Genomic DNA, 22,744 nt, shown 5'->3' with positions numbered 1-22,744 from the left:
GAATGTGGCTAGAGACCCTTTTATTTGATACAGTGGATATAATATGGTATATCATGTTTACTTGAAGGGTTGTTATAAATATTGTAAACATGGTTGTGCTTCTTTGTGTTTTGTGGTAAGTATTCTCAGATGAATTAAATTGTACAATTGAAGCACTAATAGTAGAAAAGCTAATAGGATGGTTTTTAATATGTCCAGAATTCTGCGATTTCTGCCTGTAATTTTGTGATTGTTTCATATTTACTTGTGTTTATGTCTGATAACAGGTTTAATGCAGTCATTTAAAAATGTTTTTCAAAATCAGACTTCTGTTTTAGGAGGGTGGTAAAGTAGGGAAGGATAGCTTTATTACTTCGCTAGGCAACAGGGGGACACAGTGGGCTTCTGGGAAAAATTGTGTCCCCAAAGTCAGACTTACTTTCTTGCTTCCCGCGGCTGTGCTGAGTGTGGTGTCGGTCAGAGGATGCGGTCTCAAGCCCAGCGGCGTGCGTGTGCCTCACGCTGCACTGACGACTGTCTGCATCCTCCCGTGAAGACCTTTTAGGTTGTCTTCTGTTTTCACTGATTCAGCTTCATATTTGAGAATAAAATGTATGTGGGTGCTTTTATTTTTTTTCTGCTTTAGGTCTTACTCAGTTCTGTTCTAACTTTTCAGGTACTAATGTAAGTGAAGAGGATTTTCTTTTGCTGGAGCTTTTACACTGGTTTAAGGAAGAATTTTTTCACTGGGTAGACGACATTGTGTGCAGTAAGTGTGGTGGCCAGACTAAGTCCAGAGGCGAGTCATTGCTCCCCAGTGAAGAGGAGCTGAAGGGGGGCGCGAGCAGAGTAGAGGACCACTACTGTGACGCCTGCCAGCTCAGCAACCGATTCCCACGGTGAGTGTCCGCTAACAGTGAGGTCAGAGCAGTCCCTCATGGAATGGTTAGAAGAGAATTTTATTAAACCAACTTCTCATCTTCACTTTTGTTATTAGAAGTATATTCCTCCAGAACAGGGGTTGGCTAGCTGTGGCTGACAAGCTCAGTCCAGCCCACGTCCTGCTTTTGTAAATGAGGTTTTATTGGAGCACATCCGCGCTGCTTTGCTAACTCACGGTCTGTAACTGTTCTCATGTTACAGTGGTAGGGGTGAATACCGGCCACAGAGGCCATATGGCCTCCACAGTCTAGAATATTTGCTGTCTTGCTTTTTATAGGAAAAGCTTGTTGACTCTTGAATTCAGTATTGTCCTAGCAATTTAATGCTGTAAATTGCGAGTTTTTCTTCTTTTAATACATAAATTTTAACTTTCTGATACTAATAATAATACTGATAGCACATAAAAAATAATGCTAAAAGATTAGACTAATCCTAATCCTTGTGATGGTAAATACAGTGCTGCACTTAAATCATCAGATGGTAATATGGAAGGTGAAAGTATAAAGACTGTCGTGTTTTATATTATTTCTTAAAATAGTTTCATTGAAACTAATTTTATTTTTCCTTTTTAATGTTTACTGTCATGATGTTGTTAATTGAAGCATGCTTGGCATATGTTACTTTATTTTCAGGTATACAGCATAATGATTTGACATCTATAGACATTGTGCAATGATCAAAGTAAATCTAGTTACTTTTGGTTGTTATACAGTTAAAATGTTTTCTTTGTCATGAGATCTTTTAAGATTTATTTTTTAGCAATTGATGGGTGAATGGATAAAGAAGATGCGGTGTTATATATACACCATGCAGTTCTAGTCAGTCTTAAGAAAACAATCAACAGTGTTATGGACCTTGAGGGTGTTATACCAAGGAAATAAGTCACACAGAGAAAAACATGTACTACATGATTTCACCTGTGTGTGGAATCTAAGACCAGAGCAAATAAACACACAAAGCAAAACTAATAGATACAGAGAAAAAAGATTGGTGGTTGCCAGAGGGGAGGAGGGTTGATGGGTAGGAAGGGCATGAAGGGAATCAAGCATAACATCCAGAAATAAAAGAGAGCGGTCCTGGGGGCATGATGCACAGCGTGGTGACTGTAGACAGTGCTATTGTATTGCATCGTATTTTATTTTTAATAAAGAAGTTTGGTGCCTCCCCTGCCAACCTAACCTACCCCCATATCTCTGGATTTTAAACTAAAGGAAATGGAACTTTTCTGTTAACTTTTTCCATCTTTTAATATACAAGTCTCTTATTAGATATTCTTAATTGATAATATTTATAAAATTTGGTTGTGTCATTAGGTAAGGAAAGATAGCAAGTTTTTCTTTTTTTTTAAGCAAGTTTTTTAAATACCTGATTTTAGGGGCCTCAGTACTCAGTTCTGTCGTAAGGGAGAATCAGTCCTGTGATATACAGAGTCCAAGATAAAGAGAATCCCGTATCCAATAATTATCTGTAATTAACACCAGTTGTTTCTTCATTCAGCATATATGTGCACAGGTACTTGCAAAGATCTGAAGATAAAAATATATATCATCATACGTAGATTGTCCTCATAAACTCTAGGCTGTGGGTGTGGACTGATAGTGCATGGGGTGGGGCAGAGGCTAGGGAGTACAAAGGTGCTGTATTTACACCTTGTCCTTTTCCCTGCGAATCGTGCCCTCGGCTGGCTGTTCTCTGTGTAGGGTTGGGAGGATGGACACTGCTCATTAGAGACTGTGACCTTTCACCTTGACACAGTGGTGTTGAGGCATGGAGGCACAGGACGCCCTAATTGTCCTGCTGTTACTTCCTCATGTAAATAGACCACTTGTTTCAGTAGCTACATTACCTAAATTATAAATTCATTTAACTTAGCACAAGCCAGAGCATCTGCTTGACTGAAGACAGGCTCGTCACTGCCGAGCCAGTGCATTTGTGAAGCTGCGTCCTTTCTGCCTGAGCTCATGGCCAACATTTCTGCTCAGCTGGGCACTTGCCCTGTGTAGCTTTATTAGCCCCAAATATAATATGCAAAATTTGATGTTCTTCAGCTTTATGGTACTTTTAGAACTGGAGTAACTGTTTTTGTCTTTGTCCGCACTGTGCGGTTTGTAGGGTCATAGTTCCCTGACCAAAGATTAAACTTGGGCCCCAGCAGTGAAAGCATCCAGCCCTGACCGCTGGACCATCAGGGAAGTCCCTGGAGTAACTTTTTAAAGAATGTGGAAAATACATTTCAAAAAACCACTTCCAAATTAGCAAGCACCTTCAAGTGAATTGGAAAAATAAAACTGTAATCCAAATGATCATTAGAAAGAAAAATAGTGTTTTAAGTGTTAATAAAATTGAGTTCAGCTAAGCTTTCAAATCTTTATTGAGCGGTTTATGTTGTTTAAGTACAATGAGCTAATTATACCACTTGTTAGGCTAACACTCATGCTTAAAGCAGATTTCATAGAGAATCTCTGCCTGTCCAAAGCCTGCCTGTCCTGCAAGGCCCAGTTCAGATGCAGTCTCTCCTCCCTGAACCCTGTCCCATAACACCGATTCTGACCTGTTGTGTGGCTTGTATCATGTCCTGTCATGTACTAAAATTATCTGTGTTCTGTCCTTTGCTCTCTTAGGACCGTAAGCTCCTGAAGGCTGTGTGCCAGTGTTTTGTCACTTTTCACCCAGGATTCTAGCACAGTGCCTCACACATTCTAGACTCTGTAATCGTTCTTTAAGAATATGAAGTTAAGAAATATTACTGTTTAGCACAAAGGTGACGTCCCTCGTGATTCAGACAGTAAAGAATCTGCCAGCAATTCAGGAGACTCCAGTTCAGTCCCTGGGTGGGGAAGATCCCCTGGAGGAGGAAATGGCTACCCACTCCAGTGTTCTTGCCTGGAGAATTCCATGGACAGGGGAGCCTGGCGGGCTACAGTCCATGGGCTCACAGAGAGTCAAGACATGACTGAGGGACTAACACTTTCTTTCAATGTAAATTCTTTAGAATTCTTGGTTTTGATAATGAATGAGCACTTTTTGTTGTTGTTACTTTAAACCAGGTATAACAATCCTGAGAAGCTTCTGGAGACGAGAAGTGGACGGTGTGGGGAGTGGGCCAACTGCTTCACGCTGTGCTGCCGAGCCCTGGGCTTCGAAGCCCGCTACGTCTGGGATTACACAGGTGTGTGGTGTGGTGGGGGGCCCCGAGGCTGGGGTGCATGCTCCTGCCTTGTAGTCTGAGGCTCCGCTTGCTTTCTGTGAGATAGCAGGTTTTTTTATGGGGAGCACGGGATTTTTTTTTTTTTTAATGGCTAGTACTTTGCATCATAAATATTCTTTAACAATTTGTAGATACCATGCCATTTTTAGTCATGCTGTTTCTCTTTGGATAAGAACATGTGCAATAATGTTCTGTAGAAATTCTTTATTTTTATAGAGATTATAAGATTTAGTAATTTTAACTCAGTATACAATAAAAATATAATAAAAGCCATGTGAGATTTATATTGTCTTTATTTACTTATAATTTGTGTCACTTACATGTTCTTAGTTTTTTCACTTGTATTTTTCTATTGTTGTCTTAGGGTAAAATGAAAGCTTCACTTAATAGTTACTTGGTTTTTGTGTTTTTTTTTTTTTTTACAATCAGATAGAGATCATGAATAACCAGACATCCACTGTTAGATATCTGCTGGTCTACAGTTCCAAAGTGGAATTAACTCCTTCACATTAGCAAACTGTGTGTATTAGCCCCATGGTTTTTGTTTTTTGCTTTTTTAAATTTTAATACTCATGGGCATAATTTCCAAGTACCATGGGCTGCTCAATTGCTATGTGTACTTTTTTTTTAAAGGATGATGCATTGTTGCTTAGTGGAAATTTTATTGATCATTTGTTAATATTTGTTTATTGGCTGTACCGCCAGAATGCAGGATCCTAGTCCCCTGACCAGGGATTGAACCCGTGCCCCCTGCAGTGGGAGCATGGAGTCCTAACCCCTGAACCACCAGGGAAGTCTCAGCTCCGTGGTTTTGATGCTGTTGTTCAGCCTGTTTGCCCCTTTTAGAGTTTTAGCTCACATGATTTCTAACCAAACCTAACACTGACTTCACTGAAGTAGAGTTTCCAAGACATTTTCCAAAATTTCAGAGAGAAATTAGAACAACCATTCTAGAGTCTTGTATACCACAGAATGGTCAGGCTTACTCATTAAAGTTCAGTGTTGCTTGTTGCTGTGTGGTTCTCCTCTTGGGCGCGTACAGTTACCAAAGGTCCTTCTGGTTTTACACGCTGCACTTTTGTTTCCTCCCCCGCTGCCTCTCGCCCGCCCGTCACGCGTGTAGACCATGTGTGGACGGAGGTGTACTCGGCATCACAGCGGCGCTGGCTGCACTGCGACCCGTGCGAGGGCGTCTGTGACAAGCCCCTGCTCTACGAGGTTGGCTGGGGCAAGAAGCTCTCCTACATCATAGCGTTCTCTAAGGACGAGGTAGGACATGGGGGGAAGAAATGCGTCCTAAGAATAAAATTAGTTTGCTCTTTTGACAGCTTTTGAAGGTATAATGGACATAGACTAAGCAGCATGTATTTGAAGTGTACAATTTAGTAAGCGTTGCCCTACGTCCACGCCCCGGAGATAACCTTTGCAGTGGAGTCGTGAGGACACCCGTCATCCCTGCAGTATCCCTGTTGCTTCGTCTTCCCTCATCCTTGCCCCTCTCCCTGCAGTCCCCCACAGCTACTTTCTGAGACCATAGATTAATCTGCATTTCTGGAGTTGTGTATAAGTGGAATCATATTTACTCTCTTTGATGGGGGGGTGCTTTTATCTTACTCATCGTAACTATCTTGAGATTCCTCTATGTGTTTTCATGTATCAATAGTTTATCCTTTTGCTGAGCAGTATTCCATTGTATGAATGTACCATGCTTTGTTTATCCATTTGCCTGTTGATGGACATTTGGGTTTTTTCCAGTTTTTTACTATTTCCAGTGCAGCCGCCATTGTCTTTATATGACAATATAAAGACACAAGTCTTTGAATGAGCATAGCTTTCTTTTCTCTTTGGTAAATGCCTACAAGTGGAATGACTGAATCACATGGTAGGTGACTTTAACTTTTTAAGAAGTTAGCTCAACTATTTTCCAAAGCCCTTTTATATTCTCACCAGCACTATGTGAGGATTCCCAGTGTCTCCATACTCTTGCTAGCAGTATGGTCTGACTTTCTTGTTGGCTCTTTTAATAGATGTGCAGTGATTTCATTTGCACTTCCTCAAGGACGAATACTGAGCAGCTTTTTATGGACTTGTTTGTCATCCATTTCTCCTCTTTGCCCATTTTTTTTTTTTTTTAATTAAGTGGTTCATTTTCTTATTCTTGGGTTTTGAGAGTTCTTCATATATTCTGAATACAAGTCCTTTTTCAAATATGTGCTTTGCAAAGATTTTCTCCCTGTCTGGCTTGTCTTTTTACTTCTATTAATGATTTTTAAAGAGAAAAAATCGATAAAGTTCAGTTCATCGATTTGTTCTTCTGTGGATCTTGCTTTTTGATGTTACATGTAAGAGATGTTTGCCTATCCCAAGCCACAAGGATTTTCTCCTAATTTTTCTCCTAAGTTCTAGAAGTTTTATGCTTTTAGTTTTACATTTGTGTCTGTGATCCATTTTGGGTTAACTTTTATGTATAGTCCAAGGTGTGAATTGAAATTCATTATTTTGCAAATGGATAATGAATTGTTGTAGCACCATTTGTTGAAAAAAATTATTTTGTCTACTGAATTATCTTTGCACCTTTGCCAAGAAACAGTTCTATAATGTATATATATATTTACCATTTAGATATTCAGTACAATAAAATGGAGTTTTTATTTTTTGAATTTTATGAGATCAGCTTTGTAGATAAATTCTGATAGCTAATTGTTGGGAAAATTTTATCTCCTAATCACAGTCTTCCTTGGATGTGTACCAGTTAGAATATGAATAAAAAGCATATTTGATTTTTTTCTACAGATTTAAAAATTTTAATGAAAAGATTAGCATTTAAAAATTTCTATTTAAGAATTACATGCATTCTAGGTGTTTAGCAGATTAATGTTGATGGTTGTAATCTTGTTAAATACTTGTGTCTTGTAATTCGAGGTGGTTGATGTCACTTGGCGATATTCTTGTAAACATGAAGAGGTAATCTCTAGAAGAACTGAAATTAAAGAGGAATTACTTCGAGAAACTATTAATGGACTTAATAAGCAGGTATGTGATGGGTGTTTGTCATTTTTGAGAAGACATTTGAAATTTTTTATATAATCAAGAATAGCCAATTTTTAACCCATTGCAGTTCTTTAAGTAGTATGCAAACAAAAATATTTAAATATGTTAAACGTCTTTTTTTCATTAAAAATTTTGAGGACTCATTTTAAATATTGTGGGTGTGTGTTTTGGGGGGGTTTTGGGGGTTTTTTTTTGCCTTAAATTGCCACATTTCAAAGTGAAAAAAAAATTCAATATATGTAATACTTGACATAAATATTTTGCCTTGGACGTCCCTGGAGGTCCAGTGGTTGAAGACTCTGTCAATGCAGAGGGCAGCGCCTCGATGCCCATGTTCCCTGGTCAGGGACCTGAGATCCCACGTGCTGCCAGGGGTGACCAAATAAGTAAAAGTCTTTACCAATCCTCCTGTTTTAAAAAAAAAAAAAAAATATATATATATATATATATATATAGCCTTATTTTTCTAAGTGTCACTTGAATATTATTACATGCAATTACCCTTACATGTATCTACATGGAGAAATTTCTAAAAGAAGGCACAGGAAATTGTTACCTATGCTTATTTCTGAGGAGAACTAGGGGTCCAAAAGGGAAGTTTCAGCTTTGATTTTATACTCCTTTTGTGTACTGAAATTTTTTTTACTATTCCCTGGTGGCTCAGAGGTTACAGAGACCTGGGTTTGATCCCTGGGTGGGGAAGATCCCCTGGAGAAGGAAATGGTAACCCACTCCAGTATTCTTGCCTGGAGAATCCCATGGACGGAGGAGCCTGGTGGGCTACAGTCCACAGGGTCACAAAGAGTTGGACACAGCTGAGCGAATTCAGCTATTAAGTCAGCCAGCCATATAAATGTGTATTATTAATTTTTTTCATGATTTAAAAAACATCTAAATTTGCATCTGGCAGGCAGTTTGAACAGGGCAGATCACCTTACAGTGCTTGAGATCCAAGGTGAGTCTCCTCCTACTTGGAGTTCTGCCATAGCCCTAGTGTGCAGCCTTTCCGAGTGCCTCAGCTGAAACCCCGGGGTGTTTGCTGGAGCCTGAGAAGGGCCTGGACCCAGAGACCGCCCTCCAGCACTGGCGGGCCTGCTGCGTCTGTGCCCGGCGTCCCGGTGCACCTGCCTGCTGGGGGCATGGCTCCCCGTGCTGCTTGGTTGGTAGGTGGCAGGTGCCTGGCAGGGAGTTCAGTTCGCCTCAGTTTGCTTCTTCCCTTGGGCCACCGTGGTAGCTTTCTGTTGCATTCAAACAGGTGCCGTGTGTGTGTGTGTGTGTGGTCCCCTGCTTTCCTCATCTTCTCAGCAGGACAGCTGGTCTTACTCAGAAACAGAACCTTCTGCCTCTGTTTAAAATCTGGGCCAATAGTGGACATGGAAGGGCTTCCCAGGTGGCGCAGTGGTAAAGAGTCCATTTGCCCGTGCAGGAGATGGCAAGAAACCATGGGTTCAATCCCTGGATCAGAAAGATCCCCTGGAGCAGGAAATGGCAACCCGCTCTAGTGTTCTTGCCTAGGAAATCCCTTGGATGGAGGATCCTGGTGGGCTATGGTCTGCTGCTGCTGCTGCTAAGTTGCCTCAGTCGTGTCTGACTCTGTGCGACCCCATAGACGGCAGCCTACCAGGCTCTGCCGTCCCTGGGATTCTCCAGGCAAGAACACTGGAGTGGGTTGCCATTTCCTTCTCCGATGCATGAAAGTGAAAAGGGAAAGTGAAGTTGTTCGGTCATGTCCGACTCTTTGCAACCCCATGGACTGCAGCCCACCAGGCTCCTCCGTCCATGGGATTTTCCAGGCAAGAGTACTGGAGTGGGGTGCCATCGCCTTCTCCAGGGCTACGGTCTATGAGGTCACAAAGAGTAGGACACGACTGAGCACCCACACATGCACACATACGCAAAGGGTGTGGAAAATTGGATATGGGTGCTAAATGATTTCTCAACATGAAAGTTAGAAAATCATCTTAACTTTCCACAGTGTCGTTTTTATTTTCCAAATAATTTATATATGAAAATAAAGTTGGTTAGTCGGACATTGTTAAAATTCAAATGTGTTAATTATAGTCCTGCTTACAGATGGACCCCTGCATTCTCTTAATCTTTAATGACTTTTTTTTTTTTTCTTTAAACCTGAATTACAGAGGCAAGTATCTTTGTCAGAAAACAGAAGGAAAGAACTTCTCCAGAGGATCGTTGTGGAACTTGTTGAATTCATCTCTCCCAGAAGCCCTCAGCCTGGAGAGCTTGGAGGAAGGACGTCTGGGTCCTTGGCCTGGAGACTCGCCCGAGGTGAAGCGGGCCCAGAGGTATCTGCTTCACTGCAGCCCGACGACCGCCTCACTGTCCCACTTCCTGTCCCGCGCCCTTTTCATGCACAAAACCCGCTGACCACTGCTTTTCAATGAACTTTGCAGAGTAATCATTACAAAGTGTAAACATTTGAAGAGAGCTAATAATGGATTGACGTAGTATAATTACACACAGGAGTTAGCAAAACAGTTAAATTGGGACTTTTCTATTGTTACTTTATGTAAATTTCTAGTGCAGTTATAACTTTTACTGAAGTATATGAAAATGCATGAATTATAAGTGCACAGCTTAACAGATTTTCACAAACTTTAAACACATAACCACTAACCACAATGAGAAATAAACGACCAATCACCACCTTTCACCCCTAGGAGTGATCTTTATCCCGGTGTCTAACATCAGGGACTAGTTTTGCCTGCTATTCTGCCTTATGTAAATGGAATCATACAGGATGTACTCTTCTGTGGACAGTTTCTTTCTCTTGTGTTATTTAGTGAGATCCATAGTTGCTGCTGCACGTTTATAGTACATTTACTCTCACTGTTGTACAGTATCCCACTGTGTGGATATTCTGTAACTTATCCACGTCACTATAGGGTATTTAGTTTGTTTCTCAATTTTGGTTTAAAATTGTGGTACTGTGCTGTTTATAATAATACCCAAGATATGGAAGTGGCCTAAGTGTCCATCAACAGATGAATGGATAAAGTTGTGTTGTATTTATACAATGGAATAGTATTTAGCCATTAAAAAATAATGAAATAGTGCCATTTGCAGCAACAATTAATGGGTGTACAGATTATCATACTAAGTCAGAGACAGATATTATATAATACCACTTATATGTGGTATCTGAAAAGTAATACAGATGATTCTGTTTACAAAATAGAAGCGTACTTTGCACACACAGAAAACAACCTTCTGATTGCTCAAAGGGGAAAGGGGTGGGGGTATAAGTTAGGAGTGTGAGACTGAGAGAGGCACACTGCCGTATATAAAATAAATAAATGACAGAGCTCTCCTGTATAGCACAGAGAACTCTACTCAGTGTTTTGTAATAATCTATAATGGAAAATAATCTGAAAATAGACATCTATGACCCTAGGGACTATAGTCCACCAGGCTCTTCTGTCCATGGGATTCTCCAGGCAAGAATACTGGAGTGGGTGGCCAAGCCCTCCTCCAGGGGATCTTCCTGACCCAGGGATCAACCCACATCTTCTGCGTTTCCTGCATTGGAGACAGATTGTTTACTCACTGAGCCACCTGGGAAGCCCTATATATGTATAATTGAACCACTTTGCCATACAGCTGAAATTAACACAGTGTTGTCAATCAACTACCCTTCGGTTTTTTAAGTGTTGCTGCTGTGAACACGTGCAGACATGTCTTTGGTGAGTGTTGTGTATGCTCAGGTGGGTACACAACCGGGGGCAGAAGAGCCGGGTCAGAGTGTGAGGACTGGCGGCTTCCAAACCGCTTCACACTCTGCCCAGCAATAAGTGAGATTTTTTTACGTCTTTATCTGTGGTTCCCTGTCTTTTTCATGTTAGCATTTCTAGTGGTATATAGTATTATACTGTGATTTTTTTTCCATAAGAAACTAATTTTCTCTGGAAATTGCGGTGGTTTTCTGTTCTTTAATTTTACCTGTTTTTGACTGTGCTCTTCATTGCTGTGCCCGGGCTTGCTCTGGTTGTGCCGAGCGGGAGCTGCTCTGTAGTTGTGGCGTGCGGGCTTCTCACTGCGGCGTCTTCTCTTGTGGAGCACAGGCTCTGGGGCTCACAGGCTTCGGTGGTGGTGGTGTACGGGCTAATTGTCCTGCAGCATATGGGATCTTCCCGGATCAAGGATGGAGCCACTGTCCCTGCATTGCAAGGTGGATTCTTAACCACTGGACCACAAGGGAAACCCTATAGTCTGATTTTTATAATTTATTTTTTATCAAAGTTTAGTTGATTTACAATGTTGTGTTAGTTTCAGGTTTACAACAGTGATTCAGTTTTACATATATATCTTTTTTTCCCCCCGTTTTAAACTTTGCATTTTGATGCTGAATAATGACATTGAATGTCTGTCTTTAAACTTTCAGATATCATCTTTTGTCAAGTCCTGTTCAGTGCTGTGAAAACTTTTTAAGTACAAGTGAGGAACATAATAGAAATCTGGGTCATTCCACTAGTGAAAGTGTTCATGTCTTATTACATTCTTGACCACATCTGCTTTTGGCTAGAAATTGTTGTTGGTGTGAGTACTATTACATAGTCAGACTTTTTGTAAATATTATCAGTTAATCTCTCAAAATTAAGTGATGAACAATGGGAATATAACTCCTAGAGTTAGAGGCTAGCTGAAAGCATTATGCTCTGTAATGGACATTAAGAAAGTTCTTTGCCCTTAGGGAGCTTAAAGTTGACTCACTAGAAAGCATTTATTATAAACGCCTAAGAAGATAAGTAATGAAAAATGCTTGAAAGGAAAATTACCAAAGTTTTATATCTGCTTTTTCCAAATTTGCCATTATTACACCTCATTTCTCTAATAAAGGAAGAGTGGTGAATTATCCCTAGTCAACATTGTTTACTTGTAAATTTATCTCATCATATTTAGCAGGCAGTTAGAAGTGGTGGTTCAGCCATAGAATAACGATCTGAATTCAACAGATAACTCCAGTCACTGCTGATGCAGTGCACATTACAAGTAGAAATCTAAATGAAGCCAATTTGAAAAGAGCCAATGTCATTCACAGCTGTGTTCAGTTTAAAATATGGGTATTTAGGTCTTCATTTCTTTTTCTTTTCATGGATGAGTGTGCTTCCTCTTGCATGGCATATAAGTTAATTAAACTTTAAAAATAGGAATTGGGCTAGATGCCCAGATTGTTTTCCCTTTTGAAAAATTTAAAAATTTCTCAATTATGGAGTTCATTTTAGAGCTGAGAATTTTAAAAGTCATTTTTCTCTTTAGAAATAGATGTTTATTTTAAAAGTCAGTCCTAAAAAATTAGGGAACTATATATCTTGAAATCAGCTGGACAAAGAAGGAAACATTAGTGATGTTTTTAGAAGGAGTTTTGTCTTAACCTTAAATTTTAAAGCATTTATGAAATATTAATGTTATAAATGATATATTCAGTAACATACATATTTTTCTTTTCCCTTTGTAATTAATTATTCTTTAGTAAAGTAGTAGATAATGCTACTTAAAAATTTTAATTCCATCTGGTTTATGGCAGTACTCTGAAATATCTTTGATAATGAAATATCTTTGATAAAGAAGAGAGGAATGGGGAAGTATTGTTACCTGCTAGTATACTAATTCATATTTAGAAAATCACCTTCTAAAAATCATAAACTGATCTTATTTTTTACCTTATCCTTGTGGCAATAATAATCACAGGTTCTAGGGAATTATCTTCTTATTTATACATTTATAAATACTTTCTAAGATATTTTATATTCTACTTAGTAATCCTTGTACATTTGTTTGTTTTTTTTCTTTTTAGTTTTTCAGTTATTTTACTTACCATATCTACTTTCTTTTTTTTTTTACTTTTATTTTTATTTATTTTTTACTTTACAATATTGTATTGGTTTTGCCATACATCAACATGAATCCACCACAGGTGTACACATGTTCCCCATCCTGAACCCCGCTCACACCTCCCTCCCCATACCATCCCTCTGGGTCATCCCAGTGCACCAGCCCTGCGCATCCTGTCTCATGCATCAAACCTGGACTGGCGATTCATTTCACATATGATATTATACATGTTTCAGTGCCATTCTCCCAAATCATCCCACCCTCTCCCTCTCCCACAGAGTCCATAAGACTGTTCTATACATCTGTCTCTTTTGCTGTCTCGCATACAGGGTTATCATTACCATCTTTCTAAATTCCATATATATGCGTTAGTATACTGTACTGGTGTTTTTCTTTCTGACTTACTTCACTCTGTATAATAGGCTCCAGTTTCATCCACCTTATTAGAACTGATTCAAATGTATTCTTTTTAATCACTGAGCAATACTCCATTGTGTATATGTACCACAGCTTTCTTATCCATTCATCTGCTGATGGACAGCTAGGTTGCTTCCATGTCCTGGCTATTATAAACAGTGCTGCGATGAACATTGGGGTACATGTGTCTCTTTCAGTTCTGGTTTCCTTGGTGTGTATGCCCAGCAGTGCGATTGCTGGGTCATAAGGCAATTCTATTTCCAGTTTTTTAAGAAATCTCCACACTGTGCTCTATAGTGGCTGTACTAGTTTGCCTTGTACATTTGAAGTTTTCACATTGGTTAATACCTGATAACCAGTGTTGAACCAAAAAAAAAAAAAAAAAGCGTTACCTACTATCTTGATTGATTAGTCAATGATTAGTTAAAAAGCAAGACATTGATACAGACTAGAGCAGTGGTTCTCAGCAGTGGGTGATGTTACCATCCAGGAGACTTTTGGCGGTGTCTGGGACATTTCTGGAGTTAGAACTGGGAGGGTGGTCCCACTGGCCTCTCATGGGTGAGACCAGGGAGGCCGCTACACGGGCACCTCCCCACCCCCCCAAGGAGGGCTGACCTGGCCCGCAGGCACCTGCGCTCGTGTGTGAGGGAGGGGCGCTTGGTGTCTGTGCCATGCAGACTCAGGGTGAACACAGCATCTTTCTCAAACTAGATTCGCTCAGTGACTTCAGGAATTTAGGGGACTATTTTGCATTAAAAGAAACGATATATTTTGTAAGAGAATGCAAAATTGCTTGCAATTTTAAGGTAAAAGTTTTTGTAGCAATTCACCCGCGCAGAAGATCATTTCCAGCTATCCTGTCCTCGCTTCTAGCATCAGGAAAGGACACTGGTGAAATTACTTTTGGCTGCGGCCTGGAGGGGGAAAAAGAGTCACGTAGCTGGAGAGTAGCAAGCACAGCCTTCCAGATGCACGTGTCAGGGCCCTGAGGCAGGAAGGAGCTGGCTTTGTAAGGAGCTAAAGGAGGAGGGACACAGTGGGGGCATGGAGGCAGCAGGGAAGAGGAGCGTGGGGTCTGATGGGGGAGGTCGTGGAGGATGAGCCATGTGCGGCCCTGGCCACCTTCGTAGGGGCTTAGAGTCTCTGTGCAGCAGGAGGTCAGTGCAGCGAGTTAGACAAGTAAGTGATGTGTCCCCATTTACGTCCTTAGCAGTCGTTTTGATCTGTGTGGAGAGGTTGAGTTGAAAGCTAGGACTCAGCTGTAGGAGACGATTGCTGTGTCCAGTTAAGTGGTGGTGGTGGGAGTGAATTCATGTTGATGCACAGTCCCTGAAATGTAAGTCACAGCTGCAGTTAATGTTTCTGGTTTTCTGCTTAGTAATGTCTGTTGCTATGTCAGCGCCACACTGATGATGTTTAACCTGTAGGAGAATTTCTGAGTTTCCCAGCGGTGCCGCTGCACTTCCCCGCTGCGGGATCGTGTGACCCTCTCCATAGCAGTACCTCTTTGTGCACCTGCTTTCCATTATGTTGAAAAACTAATTCTTCTTTTCTTTCCAAGAGTAAAGAAACCCTGTTCATCCCCTCTGAAAATGAGAAGATTTCTAAACAGCTCCACCTTTGCTATAATATTGTAAAAAATTATTATGTCCGAATTTCAAGTAATAACCAAACCATTTCTGGATGGGAGAATGGTGTGTGGAGAATGGAATCCATATTCAGAAAAGTTGAAACAGACTGGAACATGGTAACGTAATGCATGAAACTGTTTAAAATCTTAGTCGTTCTTTAAACAAATAGAGATTGGCTTCATTTGTCATTTGGTCTTAATGGAAAAACTGATACGAGAATTACGTTTAGTTATCCTTAAACTTGTAAAAGAAGATCCTGCTCCCAATGTTTAATGAAAAGTCCATTAGAAATTTGTGTGTGTGTATCAAGAAAGTACCTGTTTTCATCAGAAGCCAAATTTAATTCTTTCGTGGGGGGGGAAAATGTATACTAGCAACTCATGTAACTACTTTTTGCGTGAATATACGGAGTATATTATTATCCATTTCCTTTGTGGATATGTATTGATTGCCTGCTACAAAGCAAGCTACAAGGTACCATAACATTTCGTTCAGAGTCCCAAGAGCTAACCATTCGACATGCTTCCATTTCAAGGGATTGTGCTGGTTGAGCAGCAAGATTGGTTTATTTCTTCTGTTTCCTCTAAAATAATGGAAGAAATGGATGCTGGAACTGTGGTGATTCATTGTACCAATGTGTACATTGTTGTCACATGTTATCTGTAATAAGAAAGAGGCTTTGCTTTTAAACTTAGAAAAACTCACCCCTCCCTTAGAAAAACTCAACAAAAATAAGTGCAGAGCTACTCACATGCCCTTCCTACATCTGACCCTATTACTGATAGGTTTCATGGGAGTGAATGAGCTTATGGGCCTGTTTAACTTGCCAGGTGAGAGGTGTGGAGTTGTTCACTTGTGAGACACTCAAGTGGATGTAGCAGGAGAGTCACGGACGAGCAGCTGCTGGTGTTTTTGAGCATCAGCACCGTGCTTATCCTTGTGCTAGGCGATCCCCAGCGTGCAGGCTCTTGGTCCTGACCCGCGATCGTCCACCTGCATGTGAGGGCCAAGCGCCTGCTGTGCCCACTCGCTGTGCCCTCAAGGACGCGAGCGCACTGGCAGGGAAACGCCCGGAGGGAGACACACCCTGGTTGCAGGAGCCGGGCAGAGAGAGCTCCGTGGAGTGGGCGGCACTGGAGCCCAACGCTGGAAGGAGAGAGGTGTGGTTAGACAGGAGTGGCAGGCGCTTCTAGACCTCTGAGTAGATCTCACGACCAGGGCGGGTGTATTGTGTGGAAAGCTTCTGAGTAAATGAGATGTGAGGGCCATTACGTGTAGACACGCCTACCTAAGTGTATGCCTTCATATACTTTTACAAGGGGCCCTGTTTTGTTTGTTTTTTTTTTAAAGCTGAATGAATACATTTCCAGTTCTAAATGAAAAATGCTGGAATTGTAACTGTACGTGTAGAAACCGGTAATTCAGAAGTAATACGTTGCCTTTAAAAACGTGGGTTTTCCACCTGAACCCATATTTTCGCTCTGTCCTATTTCCCCGCTAGGGACTCTGACTGCACCAGAAGCAGGACCCGTCTCCCCCACACTCTTCCTCGCAGTCTCCTCGCGGGGGCCACGGCGGGGCACGTGCAGCTGGTCAGTGGGTGTTGAGAAAAGACCTTTCCCTCTCCCAGGAGCACAGAGACTCGCTGAATTTTACTGCTTACAAATATACCATTCAGCGATGTCTGGATTTGAAAGGAACATAAAAAGCTAAAGAGTTTACTGAAGAGTTCACTTTTTAAGGGGCACTTTTTAGATGTTCTTAGATGCTCTGTATTTTTAAACAGTTTTATTCTCTTTGCCACTAGAGTCATGTTAATAGTTTTTGATGCATGACATGATGTCAGGAATTGATGCAGTCATTCAGAATCAGACACTGTGCTCAGCATTTAGGATCTAGTGGTAAATTTCGAGGCAGACCTGAAGCGAGGGTCCACTTGTGCCAGAGGAAGACACGCAGACCTGCTGCGGAGACGAGCAAGGGAAGCGCCGTGTGAGACCCGCCGGGTCCCGGGGGGCCTGGCAGGGGAAGGGATGTCTGTGCCGACCTTGGAGGCGGCAGCAGAGGAGCCTCTCTGAGTGCGACGTGAGCAACACTGTATGCAGATGCACCGACCTGAGAAACAGCTGCAGGCTCAGAGAAGGGGGTTGTGGGGAATGTGGGGAAGGAAGGTCGGAGGGGTAAACGGTCAGGCCCCAGGGGCGTGGGTGCCCTTGCAGTTACGCAGTAGGAAACCACGCAGGCGTTCAGGCGAGCGAAGCCCATCGTCACACTGGCCATCCAGAGGCTGCGAATAGAAGCACAGGAAGCGTGGACTAGACAGTGGGAACTGACGGTGTTCATGATGGACCTCAGCGAGAAAATGGATAACCAGAAATAAGATTCCTGAGCAAGGGCAATGAACTCGCATTGGAGGAAGACTTGAAATACAGCTGCTCTGCTGGAGACACAGGCATGACTGACTGCACGGTGAACTTAATTAGAGCTCGTTCAGCAGCCTCAGCAGAATGCTGATTTTTAAGAGCATGCTAGAGAACCACTTCAGACAAGAGCGGTACACACCAGACCTCCAGGAAACCGGAGCAGCGGGCTGACCAGCCTGGCATGTAGTCATCAGAAAATCGTTCCGTGAAGGTCTTCACAAGAATGGGAGATAGGGGAGGAAGGTCTTCACAAGAATGGGAGATGGGGAGGAAGGTCTAAACAAGAATGGGGGATGGGGGGGAAGGTCTTCACAAGAATGGGGGATGGGGGGGAAGCTGACTTGCACGTTGTTCTCAGTCTTGAGAGCAGTGGTCACAGCCACACCCCGCAGGACAGGTTCCATCAGGGTACCTCGTGAGCAGCACGGCTTGTCCCTAGCCTGGCGATCTCGCCCCTCTTCGCATGTGGTCTTGTGCCTTCTGTCCTCACAGATGCTGGAGCGGGGCCAGGGCACCTCACCTATGAGTTTAAAAGGCAACACAGACCAGGCAGCAGTTATAAAAGTGCTTTTTTTCACCTTTAGAGCAAATAGTTGACTAAGAGGTTATAAAGTATTTTTTTCTTCTAAATAAATTATAATTACTAGTTCTGTTGGTTTTACACATAGACAGGACCACAATTGGAGGTTTATGTAAATCCTGTTGTTTTGATTAAGTTACCAAACTGAGTATACTGTATATGGTAACATCCTACTGCCTCTAAAAATGCTGAGTTAAATAAGTTGGCTAAAATGCTACAGATAGAATACATTGTGCAAAAAAGATGACATGAATTTTCAATAGAAATAGGACCTGTTTTATCTCCATGTGCTCTTCCTTTAACCTAAGGGAACTTTTATTTGCTCACAGTGTGTTTAAAGGTTTATTTAAGCATTTAAGAATTCAATGATGAATTCTGTCTTTTAACTTTTTAGAGTCATTAAAAACTGATGCCTTTAGAACTGAAAAATGTGAGTCTTAGAAAAAGCAATTCTTAGACAGGTTCAATAGCTATGGGAAACCTTTTGTGACAGTTAAAACAGTTCTGGTCCAGACCCACCTGATACAATGAAGACAGGTCTTAGGGGCAGCTCGGAATTTGAGATTAACCTGACTTGAGCCTATCCTGTTTCATATGCCTGCACTTTTATGGGGGACATTTGAAGCTACTGAGCTCTGAAAACACACAGGACGTAGAAGACACACAGAAGAAAGATCACTTTCCCCCAGTCTTTTCATTTCTTTCCACCACCTTTCTTCTAGTAACCCCTCTGTTTGGCTCATTGTTTTCAGATGACCCCCTTTACTAACCTCTGCTTTGGAGGAGTAGTTAAGTCATGGATAACCCAGACAGGCCCTGTCGTTCAGCAGAGGTGAACCCTCTAGCCCCCAAGAGCACAGGTGCAGCCCGGAGCCCAGGTCCCCTGCAGGGAGGCTGCGGTGGCCACCCGCGGGCCAAGGTCCTGGAGTTGGGCAGGCGGCAGCGCCCACGCCCAGGTCTGCTCTGCAGAACAGCAGTAGGTGGGTGTGTGTTTCTGGTCTCAGGAGGTTAAGTCGTTTTCCTTGGAGACTGATTGTTTAATGATTTTATTATCGCCACCTCGATGATTCTGAGAACGCAAATTAGCTGACACATTTAACCTGAAAGAAAACTAACTAGAGGTCACCAAGTAGAATGAAGTATCAATAGTGTGCTGGCAGTGATTGACCTCTTACTTGACTGAAAACTAGAGTAGCATGGAATTGGATGGCAGGTGTATTTCTTGTGGTACTTCCAGCTGTTTGCCCCTGAGAAGTAGATTAGATGTTTCTGAAAGAGTGTATGTGTGTGTGCAGGTTTCTGGTACAAATAAATAGTGTTTATTAAACCCTGTAAATCCAGAACCTATGCCCTAGAAAGTAGTTTATGATTTGGTTAAGTTACATAATATAAGTACATCTGAAATGAAATAGTTATACTTGGGTTACAGAGTATTGGCAGTTCAAGGTGGGATGAACTTCTGGAGGACCATGAAAGCCAAGAGTTTGGATGTAATGTAAGAGGCAGGCAGTTGGTGTGAGTTCTAGACCAGGCAACTGATATGAAGGAAGTGGGATTTAAAAAGTGTTAATTAGGCAGTTGCAGAAAAATGAGAGTAAAGTCATGACCATATTGACAAGTGCCATATAATTGAGGAAAGAGGTTTTCGGTTTTGTTTTTCTTTCCCCCATGACTTATAATGCCCAGATTGTTGTGTGGGGAGTTTGGACACTGGGCATAAATGATTAAAGAGTCAGATTCTCAGGGGGTTGAGCCGGGGTGAGTGGACATCCGTTTTCGTATCAGCATTTGCAGAGTGTAGTTGAACCTGTGAGAGAGATGGACTGGAGGCTTTGGTGAACCTGGACGCCGCCTCTAGCATGTTGGTCAGGGCGCTGATGGCGGAGGCCTGGGGAGCGTCCTGTTCAGAGAGGCACGAGAGGAGCATGGACATGACCTTTTTAACCAGCACCATTACTTTAGCAGTGACTGAGGTATTTCTTGGTTTATAGGGTGTGGCCCATCTCATTCTAGGAAAGCTTATCTGAAAACCCAGGCTTAGAAAACAAGATAAATTAAGGAATAATTGCATTTAAGAGGACTCTTCATTTTCATCCAGATTCTTCATAAAGTTTATTTTAAATAGCTGGACTTAATCACTTAAAAGAGAATATAATTCACCAAAATTTGGTTAGCGCGCAGCCTTAGGGCTATACTAATTCATGCACCTATCATTCAAATATTATCTTCCATCCCTAGCAAGAGATGCTAGTAACATGAAAAATTGTTAGCAGTAAAAACCTTTGCAGTGGGGAAAAATGAGGTTTTTAATAACCAGTTGTTCATAGTACATGTGACAGACTCTGACGATCTGTGCTCTTACACTGTTTGATTATTTCTGACAGTCCCTTTTTCCCTTCCCTCTTTACAGGTGTATTTAGCCCGCAAGGAAGGATCATCTTACGCTTACATTTCCTGGAAGTTTGAATGTGGGTCAGTTGGCCTAAAAGTAGATAGTATTTCCATTCGGACAAGTAGTCAGACCTTTGAGACCGGGACAGTACAGTGGAAACTGAGATCTGATGCCGCACAAGCGGAACTGACAGGCGGTAAGCATGACTGGAGAACTGATCGTAAAGGGTGTGTTTAATGCTCTGAAGAGCAATTGTACTTATTTGAAATGTAGTTCAGGGTTTTTCTTACCCTGGAGTTATTCATACTACTACAGTTAAAAAAAATGTTTCATTTAAAACCTGTAGTTTAACCTCATTATAATAAAAGGCCTTATGTTTCTTATTGTAAAGCACAAATGGAAAGAGAAAAATCATTTCTTTTTCAGAGGACACATTTCCTCCATAAAGAATAATTTGTATTTATTTTTTAAGGGTTGATTTTTACCTATAAGGTAGTTATATAAAATGCATTCAAAGCTATCTCTGTGTTCTTATCAAAAGCAAAGTGTTAATTTTTTTTTTCCTCCAATAGATAAAACGCTTCGCTCCTATCATGACTTTTCTGGGGCCACTGAAGTTATTCTGGAAGCAAAATTAAGCAGAGGAGATGGTGTTGTTGCTTGGCAACACACCCAGCTGTTTAGGCAAAGCTTAAACGACCATGAAGAAAATTGTTTGGAGATAATTATAAAATTCAGTGACCTTTGAGAACCTGAACATTACAGAGAAGCTGGCAGTAATCGAGGACAGAGCTTGTTCTAAAGTAGTCTGTGGGTGCCGTGCATGCTTAGTTGGCAGTCTGCTTCCCTCTGGTAGCACATTTCCCTGTTGGCTATCCATCATGTAACCCTCATGAAAATATATCTTTATACCATGGACCGTAATGAAACCTCGAATTAAAAGCTCCCTTCCATATGTGACTCTGATTTGGAGTGAAATCTTACTGCCCCACTATGAGAATTTAATTTAAAAATTGTAACTGTTGGCTTTAAAAGTAAAGTGAAGGTATTCATGAGTAAATGCTATTCAGGATTATGATGCAGTCTTCAGCTAATAATAGTAATTTGACAGTTTCTGATCAGCCTTTAATTTTTCCACAAGTAGCTGAAATAGATTTCCTAAGGTTTTAAATTTTTAATAAATGTGAACATGAATCTCATGTTATAATGCATGAAAATTTTTATGATTGTAAATATGTAGGCATTTAAGAAATAAATTATTTTGCGTTACATCTTTTTAGTGGTTACTTTGGCTAAATAAAAATCTTAAGTATGCTAAACATTGAAAACCACTTGAATAGCCAAGAATTATGAAAACAACATTGCATAAATTCAAAGATACATGATAAATCCATGGTATGTGGGCACTTCTGAAAATGCTTTACTGTTGAGTTTATTTTTGAGTATTTTTATCTACCTCATTGAATAAAATGTTTTTTCTTGATTTTGAAACTATGTAACTGTATTATTCAGTATCCATACAATATATCAAGAGTTTTCATGCTGTGTTGGGTGTAACTTCTCCAGTTAAACTGATTGAACATGTGTGAAGTGTTTGTGTGCAAGAGTGCTGGGGGGTGAGAAAGATGACCCCTGCAGCCCCAACCCGCAGAGGCCTGTGTTGGCAGTCTGAAGAGGGGGTGCCCAGCTCTCCAGGCCAGAAAAATACCTTCTCAGACTTTCTCACCCTGTGTCGCCCAGTAACGTGTTTACAAGCATAAAATACCTACTGAAATTCTGAAACAATGGTATTATATTTTGTTTTTAATTGTAGTCAAACTCTGTTGAGGATCACTTTCTTATATTTAAAAGAAAAGTAGCTTGTACCTCTAAATTTATTAATATGTCTTGAATATTAGAAATTTTTCTGGAACTCTGAAACTCTGAAGTTAATCACAGATCATGGAGTGGCCAAATAGGTAAACCTGGGGAGACCTGACTCTGACCTATCTTGTGAAGTGTCTGGTTTCAGCACAGTAAGCATTTGCGTGGTAAACGGACCAAGACTCCTTGTGAGAAAAACTGGAGCGGGACAAGCAGTCTCATAAAGACGCTTGCTCCTTGAAAAAAAAGCTATGACAAACCTAGACAATACATTAAAAAGCTGAGACATCACTTTGCCAACAAAGGTCTGTCTAGTCAAAGCTATGGTTTTTCCAGTAGGCATGTGTGGATGTGAGAGTTGGACCATAAAGAAAGCTGAGTGCTGAAGAACTGATGCTTTTGAAC

At 41.2% G+C, this 22,744-nt stretch overlaps 1 protein-coding gene across 3 annotated transcripts in view; it reads left to right on the top strand.

The window, feature by feature from the left end:
* The window catches only part of NGLY1 (N-glycanase 1), a 58,147-nt gene extending 36,180 nt beyond the window's left edge, over nt 1-21,967 (top strand). For 2 of the 3 annotated variants that reach the window (XM_025273579.3, XM_025273640.3), the window contains exons 5-12: nt 656-878; nt 3,969-4,090; nt 5,253-5,398; nt 7,052-7,162; nt 9,319-9,483; nt 15,012-15,197; nt 20,495-20,672; nt 21,049-21,967. In XM_025273579.3, coding sequence (XP_025129364.3) covers nt 656-878; nt 3,969-4,090; nt 5,253-5,398; nt 7,052-7,162; nt 9,319-9,483; nt 15,012-15,197; nt 20,495-20,672; nt 21,049-21,224 — 1,307 coding nt within the window. In that variant the 3' untranslated portion in view covers nt 21,225-21,967. The remainder of the gene's footprint in view (nt 1-655; nt 879-3,968; nt 4,091-5,252; nt 5,399-7,051; nt 7,163-9,318; nt 9,484-15,011; nt 15,198-20,494; nt 20,673-21,048) is intronic. The other variant, XM_025273693.3, reaches the window with a different exon arrangement.
* The last annotated feature ends 777 nt before the right edge of the window (nt 21,968-22,744 follow it).

The sequence above is a fragment of the Bubalus bubalis genome, chromosome 1 (assembly GCF_019923935.1).
Source record: "Bubalus bubalis isolate 160015118507 breed Murrah chromosome 1, NDDB_SH_1, whole genome shotgun sequence".
In the NCBI taxonomy this organism is placed as follows: domain Eukaryota; kingdom Metazoa; phylum Chordata; class Mammalia; order Artiodactyla; family Bovidae; genus Bubalus; species Bubalus bubalis.
This window is presented reverse-complemented; position numbering and strand designations above follow the sequence as displayed.